The 19174-nt window shown below is 44.0% G+C and overlaps 1 protein-coding gene across 1 annotated transcript; it reads left to right on the top strand.

Moving 5' to 3' along the window:
* The first annotated feature begins 40 nt into the window (after positions 1 to 40).
* LOC123766913 (proteasome subunit beta type-2) lies at positions 41 to 17057 on the top strand. The gene is made up of 5 exons (XM_045756400.2): positions 41 to 212; positions 1446 to 1520; positions 2639 to 2832; positions 8703 to 8868; positions 16582 to 17057. The coding sequence occupies exons 1-5, from the start codon at positions 41 to 43 to the stop codon at positions 16737 to 16739; spliced, it is 765 nt and encodes a 254-aa protein (XP_045612356.1). The 3' UTR covers positions 16740 to 17057.
* Positions 17058 to 19174: the final 2117 nt, after the last annotated feature.

The raw sequence follows: 19174 nt of genomic DNA on the forward strand, positions 1-19174 counted from the left end.
GCCTCACTTATAACACCACATTATTATTGTGGTGTTGTTTATGAGGTGTTGGGGTGTAAGGGTGAGTGTGAGTGTTTGGTGGGTTGAAGCACTTGTGAACGGTCCTTGTTTACTGGTAGTGCAAGTCACCGACGCACTCACACTCCTCTCGCACTCACTCACTCACTCGCTCCTTCACACTCGCTCCATCATGACTCTCGAGTGCCTCATCGGTGAGTATCTTGACTACTGTATGGTGTTTCCTGGAGGTATACTTCCCTAGTTGTATGTGGCCGCTTGCATCCCTCGTCTGGCTTACTTCACTCCCACCAGGCCCACTGTCTCCCACCTGGCCCACTGCATACCCCACCTGGCCCACTGTCTCCCACCTGGCCCACTGCATACCCCACCTGGCCCACTGTCTCCCACCTGGCCCACTGCATACCCCACCTGGTCCACTGCATACCCCACCTGGCCCACTGCATCCCCCACCTGACCCACTGCATCCCCCACCTGGCCCACTGTCTCCCACCTGGCCCACTGCATACCCCACCTGGTCCACTGCATACCCCACCTGGCCCACTGCATCCCCCACCTGGCCCACTGCATCCCCCACCTGACCCACTGCATCCCCCACCTGGCCCACTGTCTCCCACCTGGCCCACTGCATACCCCACCTGGCCCACTGCATCCCCCACCTGGCCCACTGCATCCCCCACCTGGCCCACTGTCTCCCACCTGGCCCACTGCATACCCCACCTGGCCCACTGCATCCCCCACCTGACCCACTGCATCCCCCACCTGACCCACTGCATCCCCCACCTGGCCCACTGCATCCCCCACCTGGCCCACTGCATCCCCCACCTGGCCCACTGCATCCCCCACCTGGCCCACTGTCTCCCCCACCAGACCTACAGCTTCCTCAACCTGGCCTGCTGTCTTCCCTGGCTTACTCACTTCTTCCCCTCCTCTCCCCTACCACTCCCCGCCCTTCCCCTACCTCTTCTGGGCCTTCCCCTGCCTCGTCCTGGTCTTACTCTTGCTTCGGCCTTGCCTTCCTCCCCCTGGCCTTCCTCCCCTGCCTTGGCCTGGCCTTCCTCCCCTGCCTTGGCCTGGCCTTCCCCACCCCCCCGCCTCGCCCTGGCCTTCCCCCCCCTGCCTTACCCTGGCCTTTCCCTCCTGCCTTCCCCCACCTGTCCCTTACCTTTCTATCTGGTAGCCTTTCCTCTACCTTTCTTGTTCGCCACTATAGCAATTGAGCTGATGCATCCTTTAACAATTTAACTTATTTCATCTGATGCTGTTGATATATAACACAATGTGTATTGGCTCGAGGGTTTCAAGCCAATAGGGTGGAAACCTATTTTTTTGTTTAGGGTAATATTTTACCATATAACTGTTCTACATTTTTGTTGTTACTAAAAATCAGATTTGACCATAATACAAGTCACATTCATTTCTTGCAGGTGTAAAATTCAACAATTTTGTTATGATGGCCACAGACATGAGCCATTTACAGAGCATCATGGTACAAAAATCAGGTTAGTTATTCAGTTGTTTCCTGGCTCATTATAAAACTTGTAAGAAGTGTGTAATATATATTAATTCCTGTGTTAGGACATTTCCCAACAGGAGCAGCTGTCCCCATGGAGTCTCAACTCACAGTGGTAATATATTCGCCCGGCGTTTCACGAGTGCTTTGGCCTGGGTTTATATCCTGGCCGGGGAGGATTGACTGGGTGTCAATCTTTAATTGTAGCCTCTGTTCACCCAGCAGTGAATGGGTACCTGGGTGTTAAATGATTTGGTGGGTCATATTCCGGGGAACATTAGGATTAAGGACCTGCTCAAAATGCTATGCATGCTAGTGGCTTTACGAAAATGAAAGAACACTTGTATTTATAAATGTTGATGTTGAATGTTGTCGTGGCCAGCCAGACTGCATTAGGCAATGCAGCAAGCAATGCTGTATCTATCAGAAATAGACTTTTGTCTTGTACATCTGTTTTCAGATACAGTATGCAGTACTCACTAGAGTCTGTTACAAAAGATTCCCACTGATTTTTGCACTAGTGCTAATTGTTTCTTTAGCTTACTTATGCTGCCACCACTGTCCAGTGGGCACCATTAGTTGAAAGCAACTATGTAATGTCGGTCACTTTCAACCAACAGTGTCCATTGGTTAGAGGTATAATGATTGGATCATCAGGCAGTAATACATTCAATACTGATGCCGCAAGAACTAAGGCATTCATGTAGGACCATGTAATGGTTAGCTGAACAAGTAGGCCTCTCCTCCTTCCTCTCTCCCCTTTTTATTCCTTCCCCCCTTCTTCCCCCTCTCTCTCCCTTTCCCCTCTCTTCTCCCTTCTTCTTTCCCCCTCTCTTCTCCCTTCTTCTTTCCCCCTATCTTCTCCCTTCTTTCCCCCTCTCTTCTCCCTTCTTCCACCACTCTCTTCTCCCTTCTTTCTCTTTCTCTCTATCTATCTCTGCCAGTAAAAAGACTTACGGTTCTCATAAACCTGGTGTGTGGAACTCTGGTTAGTGTATAATTTTGGCGAGCTACTGAAGGCCCATCAGATAAGTGTTTATATTTTTGTTCATTGCTTGATTTTTGTTCCAATAACTAATAAGAGTGAACAACTTTGTCCCTGGACAGATGATGACAAGATGCACACTTTATCAAAAAACTTGGTGATGGCTGTATCTGGGGAGGCAGGTGACACCACTCAATTTGCAGAATACATCGCCAAGAATATTCAGCTGTATAAGATGCGGAATGGATATGAGCTGGCACCTTCTGCAGCGGTCCACTTAACACGTTACACACTTGCAACACATCTACGTTCTAGGGTCAGTTAGTGTAAAGTTCGGTACATATACAATTATGGTAGATTGCTGGGTTGTGACGGTTATACTGTGTTGGTTATTTGGGAGCCTGAGTAATCAGGCATGGACAGCTGTAAGTGTAAAACATCTATTAAATCCACCCATATGAAAAACAGGTAATTTATTTTAGTTAATTTGTAGCTATATTTGGGATTGTCAGTGAATTGCATGAAGATAAATGAGCTTCCACAATTGTTCTTTTAGTGATCTAAAAATTGGATTGGACATGCCTCTGAGGAGGGTGTGGAATGGGTGTCCCCTCCCAAGGGGTTTGTGTGTGTCCTGTGTGTCTTAACCCTTTTACTGCTAAAATCTATTATATTTATCAGATCATAACAATTGGTTTACTATTTTGATGCACTGAGTTAGTTATATTCTGGAAAGTTTCCACCCATGTTCAAGTTAGATGGTTTATATGTCTGCTGCTTCATTTTAGTTTATACATTGCCAGGAATAATTAACTCAATTTATGTACACATGACTGACATAAACAGTGATTGAGTACTAGATTTAAGCCTACACTGTAATATGGACACTTATATTACATGTAAATCTTTTCCTGGCACACCTTATGTGATGCTGGCTGGTCAGGTGCCTCTGGCTCTAGTTTTAACTTCAGTTACTGTGCCTTGTGGCATGGTTTGTCTCTACTGGTGATGTGTGAATCAGGAGAATTATTCTACGGTACTTGGGCTGCATGTGCCTAGGGTTTCCTTCCCTAGTTGCCCTGTAAGTACGGCTCTTGGGGCTCGGGGCCACCTTCCACAAATCACCCTGGGCTCTACCTCCGCTGCGTCTTTTACTGCTAGGTATTTGGCGCCCTTGGAGTCACCTGGAGTATTTGTTGCCCTTGTTTGCCTCTAGGTAGGAGGTTAGTTTTTGTAACTGGTAGAGGTACGGGGTACTGCACAGCTAGTTTTCACCTACTGTTATCTTGAGATGATTTCGGGGCTTTTTAGTGTCCCCGCGGCCCGGTCCTTGACCAGGCCTCCACCCCCAGGAAGCAGCCCGTGACAGCTGACTAACACCCAGGTACCTATTTTACTGCTAGGTAACAGGGGCATAGGGTGAAAGAAACTCTGCCCAATGTTTCTCGCCGGCGCCTGGGATCGAACCCAGGACCACAGGATCACAAGTCCAGCGTGCTGTCCGCTCAGCCGACCGGCTCAAGTAGTGGCTGGCTCTATTCCGCCTAGGTATGTTCTCCTCTTGCGTGGTTTTTCTTTTGTTTTTGTTTTCCTATCTGGTGGGGGGTATCTAATGTCCTGGCAGACGACCTGTCCCAGTTCATTCCCCTGTCCACAGAATGGACGGTCGACACCAACTCGTTCAGTTGGCTCTGCCAGACATAAGGGCCTCTGGAAGTGAATCTCTTCATGTCGGTGTGGTCGAAGCATCTCCCGATATACATGACCCTTCCCCCCCCCCCCTTTCCCCGACTGTGATGCCATCAGGGTCGATGCCTTCAGGCAGGACTGGGCGAGGTGGGGTTACCAGTACCTCTTTTCCCCAGGTTCAGCTGTTGCTCCAGATCCTGGCTCGCTTGAAGACTTACCAGAGATGAGTTGTCCTTCTGGCTCCCTGGTGGCTGGCCCAGCCTTGGTTTCAGGCGTTGCTTGCTCAATGTCCAAAGCCGTGGGTCTTCCCGCGGCACCGCCTCTTTCGGCAGATCGGTTCATCCCTGTACGAGGCTAGTTCGTTCTTTTCCTCGAATCTTTGCATCTGGAGTTTCTGACTAGTCTATCATCACTTGTATGGGGTGCAGGTGACTTCGTTTTTGGGTCTCCTACCCGCATGCTTTGTCTCGGCGGCAGTATAAAGTTTCCTGGCAGTCGTTCCTGTTTTCCTATCACTGCTGTGACGGTGTTCCCCCCCCCCCCCCCTTATATTTCTCCCACACCAGCTGTAAGAGTCATATCAACTTTACCTGAACATTCTCTATGTTCCAGGGAACAATTTGACATATGTGGGAGCGTGAAGTGTTCTCGCGTTGTCGAGAAATTCGCAAAAGAAGAGTGTTTAGGCCTGTGGTTTAGGCCCTTTAGGACGCCAATATGGCGCCAGCCCCTCCGTTTTACCGCCAAAACGGTATGACGTCAGTGGCACCAGATTGGTCAAGAACAGTGGCGTGGCACAGGGAGCCAATAAGAAATGCCCCTGGCAAGTATGACGTCACGAGAGCAAGGGGGTCCGGACTATCGTGCCCTGGTGGCGCTAGCAGTTTGACACGACACGTCGAGGAGGTCGGATGTGCGAGAGAGGAGGTCCTGTCGGTCTGACAGTTTTGCCCCGTTCCGGTGGATTTTACGCGTCACCCAGTAGTCTACAAGCACCCTGTGAGGTCTTCCTTTATACCATGTGTTGGACCAAAGAAGGAATCGACGAGAATTGAGCAGCAAGTGCTCCAGTGACAGGTGCTTTGCAAGAAGTGAAGTCTGTGCAGTGACGTATGGGACGTCTGAGTCAGTTCACTCATTTAGTGATGACGTAGCGGCTGGGCCAATCCACCGAGAGTCAGTAGAAGAACGGAACTAGCTGGGAATCGGGACGACTGCAGCCGAGAGAAAGGACTGCAGGCGTAGTTGTGAGGAGAAGTCGACGGCCAGGAGACCGACTCCAACCCTTCAGGAAGTTGTGGAGGAGCACGGGCCTGCAGAGGATAGAGCACGGTGAAGACACGTTTTTTTTGAGGTGTTGAAGAGGTTCCTGGAGAGAGCATCAGTGTATGTGTGGGAGCGTTCCCTACAATGAGACGAGAGCCGGAACCAGGAGCTTCATTTCAACTCTCAACAGAGGAAGAGTCCACATCAGTGAGGTGGAAGTAGGTAATTTAGTTTTCCCTCCCATTCCCCTTTAGTCAGCTAATTTAGCCAGAGTATCTTCTATGTCGTGAGCAAGGCTCACCAATGTCTATGCCATAGCAAGGCACAGTTGTGCAGAGATGCTGTAGAGAGTCTCATGATATATATATATATATATATGTCGTACCTAATAGCCAGAACGCACTTCTCAGCCTACTATGCAAGGCCCGATTTGCCTAATAAGCCAAGTTTTCATGAATTAATTGCTTTTCGACTACCTAACCAACCTAACCTAACCTAACCTAACTTTTTCGGCTACCTAACCTAACCTAGCCTATAAAGATAGGTTAGGTTGGGTTGGTTAAGTTCAGTCATATATCTACGTTAATTTTTACTCCAATTAAAAAAAATTGACATCATACATAATGAAATGGGTAGCTTTATCATTTCATAAGAAAAAAATTAGAGAAAATATATTAATTCAGGAAAACTTGGCTTTTGAGGCAAATCGGGCCTTGCATAGTAGGCTGAGAAGTGCGTTCTGGCTACTAGGTACGACATATATATATATATATATATATATATATATATATATATATATATATGTGGTGTGTGAAGGCACCTGTGATTTATTGAAGAGATTGCTGTGTCAAGGACATTTATACTCATGTGACATTAATATTATAAGTTTGTCAGAGAATATATATATATAAATATACCATTTATTAGTATAAGGCTGTGTGCCCCGTGTTGACTCATTATTGCTAATATTGATGAAGTGATCTATATGTATGCTGGAGTATTGAATACCATATTCGTGAGTACAGTGAATTATTGCATTTATTACCATTACTGTGATATTCGGTGTTTAATGCTATTACTGTGAGCTACTGTGTTAATTGCCATTGAAATGATTTATTGAGCATTAAGGCCAGTGCAGCGATCATTGCGTTTAACGCCATTATAGCAAGTTATTGTGTTGATTGCCAGTATTGTGTTTACTGTGAATTTAAAGAAATAGGCGCTTAACGCCAGGGAAACAAGTACAGAGAGTGATCATACAGCGAGGGGGCGTGGCGGCTGTGAATGACAGGAGGGGGGAGTGTTGCCGTCTGGTTGCGTTCCAGTTTATGAAGAGGGAGTATTCCGCTGCCATGTATTTTATCGCCTTGTTGTTGATATAGAGAGATAATACTTTAATGTTTAAAGTAAAATACAAAACTACCTTCGCATTTGCATTATCCCTCCATTGCTTGTTGCTACAGAGTCCATAGAAAGAGTGAGAGTGATAGAGATACATACCTGCCTGATACCAGATTTATTTAGTGTGCATTCTGCCACTATTACCACAATCCCACTGACGTGTTACTGGACACGGGAAACACCAGTTGGCGACCTTTCAGTTAGCAGTAGTTTCAGTCTGTTGGGGCGGGCACACGATCAAGAGAGTAGATTGTGTCCCAACTCGCCTTCAGGTTTTAAGGCCGGCCGGAGGTAGACTGGGATACTCTCCAGGTGAACAGTGGCATCTTGAGGATAGAGTGAAGACCCGCAGGGCTGAAGTAAGTAACAGTTACTACTACTACTACTTGATAGTGACTGTTGAGAGGTAGAGAAACCCCGACATTGTCGATATTGCCAGGATATTAAGTACGGTTACTAACTTACTGGACTGAAACCCCGAACACTGCGTAGGTGTACTTCGGTCTCTGATAGGGTTGTTTTGTCCTTCCTTTTGTGGTTGTTCCAGGACCATCATGCTGAATACTGTCGCCTCGTATCACGTGGTGCTGGCGGAGCCGCTCCAGCTTGCGCTCGGTATTGTTACTTCTGCCCTGTTCCGCAAGCTGTCTCATGCATTGTTTCACCTCCGGCCTGCTCATGCGCCTCATGAGTCCTGGTTTTTGGGCCGGGTGGTCTCTTTTCTCTCTTCTCCTCAATTTGTTGTGGCCCCTTCAGTTCAGGATTGTTTTTTCTAAGGCTCTTTTCCTGTTGGCATTGGTCAGGTCGGGGAGCTTCATGCTCTCTGGCGCAGGGGTTTCTGCTCCTTTGGTCCGGGTGGTAGGCTTGTTCGGTTGCAACCATCTCCTTGTCTGGCGAAGAATGAGACTGCTGCTTTCCACAGGGGTCCTTGGGTTGTTGATGCTTGGTTGGTCAGACCGGGGGAACATCATGTGTTGTCCGGTTGCAGCTCTCCATCGTTATTTGCGTGCCTCAGTGGCCGGGGGTACGCTTTGAGTTGACCCGGTTTCCCTCTTTCCATTCCCGGGCTCGAGTCTCTCAGGTCGTCCCAGGGTTATTAAGTCTAGCCAGCCTGCAGTCTATCCCTGTGCCCATGATGTTCATAAGTTTGCTGCTTTGGTTGCAGTCTTTGGCAACATGTCTTTGGTTGACATTCGGGTGCAGGGTTCTTGGAGGTCAAACAGGTTTTGGAGGTCCTGGCCGTTCACTACCTTGTCAACGTCCCTGGAACTGGTAGGGCCTGCATTGCATTGGCTCGCGGTTGCAGCCATTTGTCTCGACTTCGCGTTGAGAAGTGAGGAATGAACGCCTCCCGGATAAGTCCGTGTTTTTCCTTGTCTTTGGGTAGTTGGCTCTGGGGGAGCCTCTGGGGCTTCCCCCAGAAAACTAGCATTAATTGTAATGAAACAGCATTTTCTGGGCGAGACCCAGAGGCTCCCCGGCATCCCTCCCTCCCTCCGGTCGGCGGTGTTTTCGCATGTTTTTGACATCCAGCCTAAGAACTGCTGGTTGAATCGCCAGTGCGAGGGGTCTGGGGCTCCCCCTTCCCCCTCTCGGAGAGGGGGGAAAGGGGGAGCCCCTTATACATCTTATATTCATATCAGGATATGTATATGGAGAGTGAATAATCTGTACAGCATTTTGAGGAATTTCATAATTTTATATCACAAGGGGGAAGGATTTGCATTTTTAGGAATAATTTACAAGATTACTATTTTGAGATTCCACATCAGGCAGAACAAAAATGTCCAATTATAGTAAAAATTATTAACAAACCTATTCTTTTCACAGGAACCATATTTTGTGAACTTGCTCATGGGTGGTGTTGACCCAGATACAAAGAAAACAGAGCTGTTCTATATGGATTACTTGGCAGCATCCGTTCCAGTTAAATATTATGCATTTGGATATGGTGGTATGTTCACCTTATCAGTTTTGGACAAGGAATACTCACCTGGTATGTTTGTTTTGGTTTGTAATATTTCTTGAGGACCATTTTCTGTATATATTTATGTATTGTATTTTCATATTACTGTACTGCATATTCTTTCATTTACCCGAATAATTCCTGAATAATTTTAGTTATGATAATGTGTTTTTTTTTATCTTAATTTTAACTATTGCATACATTTTTTGGGGAGGCTTCCTCAGTAGCTTTCCATAGCTTATGTACTAGTGTTGCCAAGCCTTGAGAAATGCAGGACCTCGGAAGCCTTTCTTAAGACCTCCGAGATCCACACCAAGTTACCAGAAGCCAGGACCAAAATTGGTGCTCTTTATGAAAAGAGGTGACCTTGGGGATTGCTTTAAACCCTAGAAAATCCCATCAGAACAACAAGCAAATCAAATTAAACTAAACTACTGCCTAAAGTAAATATATTCTGAAATAAACAAATCAAGTTGTTATTGCTGCAGGCAAAAATGCTGAACCTGATACACTCAGGTTGGAGACCCTTGTTTCCATCTTGTCTTTCTTTTTTCAAAATACATATTTTGTCTTGCCTCACCTGTATTGTACTTTCTTTGTAATTTTACTTCATCATCATGATCCTGGATCCCTAAACTCCTCTTGGCTACCAACACCTGGTGTTGGTAGATTTGTGGCCTATCCCTGAGCCACAGTCCTACCAAGGCTGCCCATAAAAGGATGTTTCTTTATATTAGATGCTTGATTTTTTTGCATACAGGTCTTCTTTAGCTTTCTGGTTGTAGTGGAAAGTACTGTTTTCCTCCTAGCTGGCAGTTATGTTTTCTTGGAGGGCTCCTGTAGAAGCTCCCTGTTGCTAGCACCCTGGATAGCACATCCACTTTCAATCACACCAGGCACTTGCGAGTCATTGGTCCCTGTCAGGGACCAAGGGCCAAAACTGCCCGCTCTTATAGAGGTGCAGGGAATATGACGACACTAGAACACGGACCAAGAAAAGATCACCAGAAAGGTAGAACAAATCAGAACATAACAGTAAGGTAAACAAATCACAAAACTAGACCCCTGAAACAATTCACCTGGTCATTTGGCAGTTCACCTGCTCGTAGTGGCAAGGAGAGCTTGTGTAAAGATCTTAACACTAGGGGATTTTAACCTCGGGAAATAGACTGGTCAACATAGGATCCTCATGGAGGGAGATGAAACCATGGACATAAAGATTTGTGGACACTACAAAACACTTCTTGAAGCAGCATATCAAAGAGAAAGAGGTGAGTAACAGCTACCTTAGACCTGGTGTTTACTCAAAAAGATCATGTTGAAAATTTAAAATAATAGGTGTAACTAGGAGCCAGTGACCACTGCATTATTATTGATTACAGTGTAGAACTGAGAAAGTTGCAAAAAGGACAAGGAGCATGGGAGAATACAGAAGAGGGGACCTCTGTATTTAGTGTCAACAAAGCAGTATTGGCCATCTCATTAAAGTTTTGATAAAAGCATTTTCATTTATTTAATTGCATACTCGGTTACATGTCTTTCAATTGAGAAGTGAAGCCGGGAGAACGAGTTTGTTGTTGGTTAATAAAATTGGCTTGTTAAGTAGACAGACCTTTAAAAAACTGGAGGTCTGAGGGAAAATTTATTTAACTACAAAGGGTCTTTTTTGGTAAAAAGATTGGGGAATCTCTGGTCTAGTCTCACTGCACTCGTCTCTTTCCTCACCAATGTGATTAGGCCCACTTTCTTGCTGTACTTGATTATCCTCCTGCTCTGGTTTTGCTTCTTGATCTCCCCAGCTCCATTTCCTGTCCGTTTCCAATTCCTTTCACTTTTCCTCTCTATTTCTCTTACCTTCCTCTCTAACTTGTGTTCTGGAAAATGAACACCTGGTTGTATTTTCCTTCATCCCTTAACCTTCTCTGCCAGTATTTGCTTCACTGGATGACCTCTCTGAAAGGTAACCTTCACTCGTCTTTATCATCCATGTTGGACCCTCCTCATCCTACAAAAATTTCCTATTTCTTGGGTTGGCTTACTTGCCTGCACTTTGTCGAGGAGCCCTTTTAACACTTTCGCCCAGGCATGGCGCAGCATTGCGTCATCCGTTTACTGTCGGTAATGCCGGGGATGACGCAGCATTGCATCATCCACTTTAACCCTCAAACTGCGCATATCATATATAAATGATATCAGTAACAAAACCGAAACCGCGCACATCATTTATATATGATTTCGTGTCTAGCGCTATAATTTAAACGCCCCGCCTGGGGTAGGGGCAGCTAGTACAGCCACAACCGATAGTTGCCAGATGCCACCTAGAAAAAAAATCCAGGCCAACATTCTTGGGTGTTACAGCGTCAGTATTGAGCAAGCCACCAAGCCTGGCGCACAGCAGCACAAGCTCACAGCACCGCTGTTCAGCTTGTGACCACAGCATCGCCTACAAATACCATAATATAAATGATACTGCTATTATTTAGCAGTGATAGTATTACTGAAGCCCCCTGACTGTGATAAAACTGACCAGGATTCTGATAATAGCAGGATTGTGGTGATATTTAGCGCTGTGCTCCATGGAGGGAGGAGTAATGCTGTGGGAGGGAGGGTTGTGGCGTCGTTTTCTGACTGTGTGGCCACCATTTATTGACTGCACTCACCATACCAGCTTAGTGGTTCGCTATGGTGAACACAAATGTAGATACTTATATATAACGTGTGTATAGTGTGAGATAACAGCGAGAGGAGTAGGTTGGGAGCCGCCATTTTGGTGAGGGAGGAGCGTCGTCTGCACGACTTGGCATGTTGTTTACTGATAGCCACTATGGTCTTTGGGCACCATACCATCTTATTTGTACAGGTATGGTGAATAAAGCAGGTAGATACTTATATATAATGTGTGTATATAGCGTAATAACACCACAAACAATATTGTTGGAGGAAAAATATTAGTGCATCTGGCCTTGAGGGAGGCCGCCGATCAGCTGACTGTGTGAGTAGCTACGTCTTTGTGCCTTTGCTCACCATACAAGCTTAGATGTACAGTTATGGTGAACAAAACATGTAAATACGTATATATAACGTTTGTGTATAGTGAATAAATACAGAAACAGTATTGTGGGAGGTGAGTGAGGTGGTGTTGAGGGAGGGAGTGGCAGTGAGTGGCTCGCTGGTGTTTGGCGGTCACTCCTTGTTGCTTTTTGACTCGCAAGGCCAGCTTAGTAGTTCGATATGGTGTACAAAACATGCAGATACTTATATATAACCTGTGTATATAGTGTAACAACAGCAAAACTATTTGTTTATTGTTTTATGAACATAATAATTGAATCACTAATATGCACACCATAATTTTGAGTACAGCGATGGTTCACACATTTTATAATATAAATATATCACAATTCACTGTATGGAATAACATTACTGCAAAAAAACTAAGAAAAAATCAGAGACATTGAAATAATTAGGTAATAATATATTTGTGGCAACTGCCGTCTGACAGCTCAGGCGGAGTAGACCACGTCTGGCGAAGGCTCTGCCAACTCCCCTTTTTTTCCACACTTCCCTACCCTATTGCGGCTAAAATATGCCACCTATGATTTTTTTGTTATTTTTTCCGTGATCAGGGAACAAAAATGAACACTTCTATAAGACGAAAGAATTTTTTTTTTTTTTTTTGCTTGCGCCTGTGGGTGTGAATTTCATTTGGGCCCCTAGCGGTTTGAGGGTTAAATAATCGCCAAAAATCAGGTTGTTATCCGATTTTTGGGGGACTGGTTTTAAAATGCGCGCCGATGTTTTCCCTTTTTCTTTGTTGTGCCTCGTGGCCCGCAGGCGGCTCGGCACACTCCGTCAGCCCATTGTTTTCACTCCACTGTTGTGACCAATGTCGCCTCCCCTCGCATCTCAAACGTGTGAACATTTCGGCTATTTTCCATGGCTATATTTCTTACTGCAGCTTTAGAAACTATCTACGCTTACTCCACAATGGATAGTGATCATGAACAAGGCCCTTCCAGGAAGAAAATTGCGAAAGAAAGGCTTGAAAAGGGCAGGAATTGGGAGTGTAGCTGGAAGGCGTCTGAGCGCTCACTCGCGGCTAACGTGTGGCCCGTCTTCAACTCGTCGGCGGTTGGAGCGTGACCAGGTTTATTTTATATGCTAATGTTCCTCTAGAGAATTCTATTGCGAACCCATTGAGACCAAAATGAAAGACCTAGGACGAAAATTGAGGTGACCAGAATGAAAATAGTGAAAACATTTTATCGCGTTTGCTCGCTCCTGGGTAACTTGTTCGCACTTTCTCTGTTTGCTGCAGGTAATTAGCCGGGCTTTTGGAGTTTATATGCATTTAGTGCTGTAGAGAATTCTATTGCGAACACAATGATACCAAATTTAATCTCGTAGGACGAGAATTAAGGTGACAAGGTTGAAGAGCGTATACACTTTTCAGAATTTACGCGCGCTCCCGTGACACCCTGGGACCCAAATCGCACAGTTGAAGGGTGGCGTGCGGGGTACGCCAAAGTGTTAACTCTTTCCAGTCTTTTTCTTCTCTCCTGCTGTATGGCTCTCTCTCTGGTTCTGTCAGGCTCTTTATAATAACTAATCACTCTTTTATAATTTATTTTTGTTGCAGTTCACTACTGCTTGATCTGATAGTCCCTATCACTATTGCTTCTATTATTTGCCTTGCCTCTGACATTTTTGCTACTTCAGAAACGGTCCTTGCTGGTTTTTTACCTCATTGTTCTACAACATCCTACACTTATTTCAATCTTTCTATTTATCTAGTTGCATCCTTTGCATTTTACCTTTCTCTACTGCTACTACTACCTTAACCCTTTTCTTAAGCTCATTGATGCACACAACAATTCCCTACCTTGTTTCTGTACTTTCAAAACATCTCCTTCATCCCTGATGTCTGTTATTAGTTCGTTACTCCTACTTGGTTCCTATTTCTGTTCCTCTAAGTGTCATTTCTTGTTCATGTATTGGTGTTTGTGGTGCAAGTACTCCAGCTATTACCATGCATGATGCATCACACCTACCTGGCAGTCTTTGGAAAGGAGTATTGTCTATGACACTATATTGACTACCTACCACCTGTTGCATTCCATGCCAGGTCACATGCAATGGTTTGTGTGCTAGATAAAAGGAGTATGGATCAGAACACACATTGCTGATGATATATGATGCAATAGGAGTGACATTTGCTGTACTCTGCACCTTGACTGTTTCACTGGCTATCATATTCTCCAGAACTTTTAAAACAGCAAATTGGTGATATCCATGTATTTATTTGTATTTAAAATGCAACACGTGCAATTGAACGATTTTGGTTCACATAGATATTGGTATTGTGACGTACGTGATACAGTAGCGCAGCAAATACTGGGCCAGGCTGGTAAGGCTCTGTCACACAAATAAAAAAAAATTTGCTGCTTTGGCCCTTGCAGTGTGTAAGTTGCAGGTAGAAACAAAGGAAAACTATCAAATAATTAAAATAATATACTGAAATATTAATAACAAAAATGGCACCTGAGAACACTTGGCAATCATACCCTTCAAAAATGAAACAATATAAATGAAACCTTGAACAAGAATAAAATGTGCAATGAATACAGTGAATACCATGAATAAGAAAATACTGGTGTGCTGAAGACGTCCACCATACCATAACAGCATCCAACACACTACATAAGCTGGTAACAGACGACGGTTGTGGGAGGTTATGATGACCCAAGAGCACCGAGAGAGAGTCTCCCCCCAGGGTGGCGGTGCCCTTTATATAGCCCGGCAGTGATGACATCATTGACATCACAAGTCAAACTTGGCTTTGGGCCGGGCTTGGGGAGTAGAAGAACCCCCAGAACCTCATCAAGCACGTACGTTACTGCCGGTGTCAGAACAAGTTGTAACAAGTGCTGGGTAGCAAACTACTAGTTTGCAACTGGCGGTGCCTTTGTATAGAAGCTGTATCCTTGCTAGTTAAAGTGGCAAACTGCTTGTTTCTGGATGCTAACTACTGGTTAGCGGAGGCACCCTGCCTGCCAATAAGCCATACCAGGCACTGGGGTGGTATGGAGTTGTGGAGTGTGGCAGGTTAGATGATTCGTCTTGCTGTCAGAGAGGTGGACTTCCAGTGTAGAGACATGAAAGTTGAATGGAAAAGGCAGTTCTACTGCTATGCAGGGGATTTACATGACAGTACAGTATGAATAAATACAGGATGTGCATGTTTATGTGTGTGTCTGTATATATGTATACTGTACTTATTTCCAAAGTTAAATGTAATGAATACCACTATTGACACATCAACATGTGAGCACGAAAAAATTAAATAAAATGAGAAACGATAAAAATAAATGGACTGTTATTTGCCACACTCCACCTACAATTGACAACATATATTTCTCTCTGACATGTGCTCACACGTGCCTAGCCTCAGGGAGTGGAAGAACTCTGTATGCTCCAGGTATACCTTGTTATTCACCACCTGGTGACCCAAGCCTCCACTGCACCACCCATCTATCATAACCACGCAACTTCACTGGGCCACTATAGCTAAACCATGATAAGTAGACTTTGTGTAGATTTTTTTTTTTTTTTCCTGGATGCTGACTGGCAATTTTACAGGAACAAGAAGCTGGATCCTGAAAAGTACTGGTAATAAGGGAGAAATTTCTTTATATGCAAGTTCTCATCCATTGTATGATAGGTTAAAATTTCACTGTGAAATTTGTCCATGAAGCATGAAAAAAAATAAGGATATGATTGGTAATTTCTTTAATATAGCTCCAATCACTTTTTTAATGCTGTTGAATCCACTTACAAAAATTAAGATAATAGTTTCCCCAAGACTCAAAACTAGTTAACACTTTGGCATTCCCGGCAGGCCACCCACATCACACCAGAAGGTAGGCAAAGCATTGCTGGTGAGCACACAACCCAATGTTAAACTCTTTCACTTACAATGTTTATACTTAATAATAAGAATAACCAAAATTCAATGCATGACGCTGAGAGTGTCATCACCCACTCTGCGTTTATTTTTTTAATGACGCCAAGAGCATCATCAGGATGCCAAAGTGTTAAGCATATTTAAAACAAATATCTACGCGTTTTTTTCATTTTGAGTTTACCAAAGGGGGACCTGCTACTTTTGAAAATGAAGTTTCAACGCATAGGCATAGGAATAAACTTAGATGTGGTGAAATCTTTATGCACACGTTAATTTTCCAGTTTTAAGTGTGCAAAATAGCAACAAATTTGGTGTAAAACTCCCCAAAAAGGGGGGGCAATTTTCCAGGTGCAAATTTTTCATTGAATTCAATACTTAATTTCTGGGAAAGCCCCCTCAGTAGCTGCCTGCCTGGTGTGCACACCAAACGGAGCCTTACATACGTTCACATTATAGGGGTATAGGGAGTTTGGGTAGTTACTTGAAAGAGGAGTGCTTGTTGGTTTGGATCTTTGGTATATATTTCTGCTAATTTAGCTAGATATTAAAATTGGTAAGTGTTAGTAAATGTGATTGTGTCTTGTCCTTAGATCTCTTATAAAAGTTTGCATTTTAAATTTGTTCCATTAAACATTATTGTTTAACCTCTATTAATGCATTATTTAATGTTCTAAACATGTGAAATTTTCATGTTGAATTTGCATTTACTTATAATTCATCAGGAGTTTTAATGGGGTTTTATGTAAGTAATCTTTACTACTATCCTTTGTACCCCTCAGACATGAATGAGCAAGAAGCATATGAACTGTTGAAGAAGTGTGCTGCAGAAATTAAGCGAAGATTTATCATCAACCTGCCCAAGTTCCGTGTGAGAATTATCTCAAAGGATGGCATTAAGGACATGCCTCATGTTGTTGCAGAAGGAGAGGCAGCATAGACCTAGACCCACCGAGTGCTTAAATATATGTTTCTGTGTAGTTGCTAATTTAGGAGGCTTCAGAAATTCAAGACCATCATAATGATGACTGAAAACATTTTATAAAAGGGAATCTGTGATTATTTAAGGGTATTTTGCCTGAAAGTTCATAGAGATTGTGTATTTAATAAAAGGTAAAAATTTTGAGTAAATTATTTGGATCTATTATTCTCTTAACTCAATATTAATACTTTTTCCAGGCTTTCTTTGATAAATTTTGAAAGGTATTTAGATGACATTAATACATATTTGTTTTTGTAATAAATTCTGAGTTTGCAATGGTTTATTTTACTACACTACCTTGAGGTTACCTTGAGGTGCTTCCGGGGCTTAGCGTCCCCGCGGCCCGGTCGTCGACCAGGCCTCCTGGTTGCCGGACTGATCAACCAGGCTGTTGGACGCGGCTGCTCGCAGCCTGATGTATGAGTCACAGCCTGGTTGATCAGGTATCCTTTGGAGATGCTTATCCAGTTCTCTCTTGAACACTGTGAGGGGTCGGCCAGTTATGCCCCTTATGTGTAGTGGAAGCGTGTTGAACAGTCTCGGACCTCTGATGTTGATAGAGTTCTCTCTCAGAGTACCAGTTGCACCTCTGTTTTTCAATGGGGGTATTCTGCACATCCTGCCATGTCTTCTGGTCTCATGTGATGTTATTTCTGTGTGCAGGTTTGGGACCAGCCCCTCTAATATTTTCCACGTGTAAATTATTATGTACCTCTCCCGCCTGCGCTCAAGGGAGTACAGTTTTAGGCTCTTTAGTCGGTCCCAATAGTTTAGATGTTTTACCGAGTGGATTCTAGCAGTAAAGGATCTCTGCACACTCTCCAGGTCAGCAATTTCTCCAGCTTTGAAAGGGGCTGTCATTGTGCAGCAGTACTCTACTCTAGAGAGCACAAGCGTTTTGAAAAGTATCATCATCGGTATAGCATCTCTAGTGTGAAAAGCTCTTGCTATCCAACCTGTCATTTTTCTTGCAGTTGTGATGGCTACTTTATTGTGTTCTTTAAAGGTAAGGTCTTCCGACATGAGTACACCCAGATCCTTTACATTGCCTTTTCGTTCTATATTATGATTTGCCCGAGTTTTGTATGTGGTTTCCGTTTTTATATTTTCATTTTTTCCATAGCGCATGAGCTGGAACTTATCTTCGTTAAACACCATATTATTTTCTGTAGCCCATAGAAAGACCTGATCTACATCTGACTGGAGGTTCGCCGTGTCCTCTGTCCTCACTAACACAAACAGAAATCACAATAGTGTGATACATCAAATGAACAAATTTACAAGGGCCGTGGTGAGGGTTTGAACTTGTCAGGGATGATCCCAGATGCGCCTTAGTCGATTATGCCACAACATAGTTAAAAGAATTGCAACCTACTACTGCCACTACCTTCTACTACTGTGTAGTAGTAGAAGTAGGCAGTAGTGCTACTGCCTTCACACGGATCCCGCAGCATCTCCGTGGCACAAACCAGAGTTTTACACAATTTCCCCATGCACCCTTCCAGAAACATAACATCATTTTTATTTGCCAACAGAGTGTAAAAACACACAAATCTAACAAAGTGCAATTCATAGATGGCCTCCTACATGAGGCAAATGCAGTGTTTGCAGCCCTAACGGAAACTCACACCAAGGACTACCATGATGGTGAAATATGGATTTTGGAGTACAATCTTTTCAGATGTGACAGGAAACACAGGCTACAGGGTGGGGTCAGCCTCTACATCAGACACACACTCAACTGTACTGAGCTGCTAAACACCACAAATGATATGGTGGAAGTGCTGATAATCAAAAAATGATCTTAAATGTAGTTATTATCCTTCTATATAAGTCACCGGAGGCAAAGCAGTTTAAAGACCAACTAATGAAAATAGAGCACTGCTTGGAAAATCTCAAATCCAGCCCCGAACATCATCCTGCTCGGCAACTTCAACCTACGACACCTGAAATGGAAGAACCTATCTAATACAGTTATATCAGAAAGAATACCAGGAAGTAGCCTAAATGAACAGGCACATGAAAAATGACCTGCTACGGATGTGTGACAGGTTTGCCTTAAACCAGCAAATAGTAGAACCAACTAGGAAGAACATGATGGACCTCATTTTCACCAATAATGATGAATTGATCAGGAACGTAATGATTACAAATGTCTGTTACTCAGATTACAACTTGATTGAAGTTCTGACAAGCATGGGGAAATAGACCTTCAAAACCAGTCCCGATTCCTGGTTGAGATTTCAGCAAATTTAACTTCAATAATAAACAGATAAACTGGGAGCAAATAAACCAAGGCTTCACAAAAATAAGCTGGGAAGAACAGCTAGAAAATGCAAACCTGAACCAGTGCCTGGAAAACATAAGCTCAGTAGCACTAGAAATATGCTTAA

This window comes from Procambarus clarkii, chromosome 60 (genome assembly GCF_040958095.1).
Source record: "Procambarus clarkii isolate CNS0578487 chromosome 60, FALCON_Pclarkii_2.0, whole genome shotgun sequence".
In the NCBI taxonomy this organism is placed as follows: Eukaryota; Metazoa; Arthropoda; class Malacostraca; order Decapoda; family Cambaridae; genus Procambarus; species Procambarus clarkii.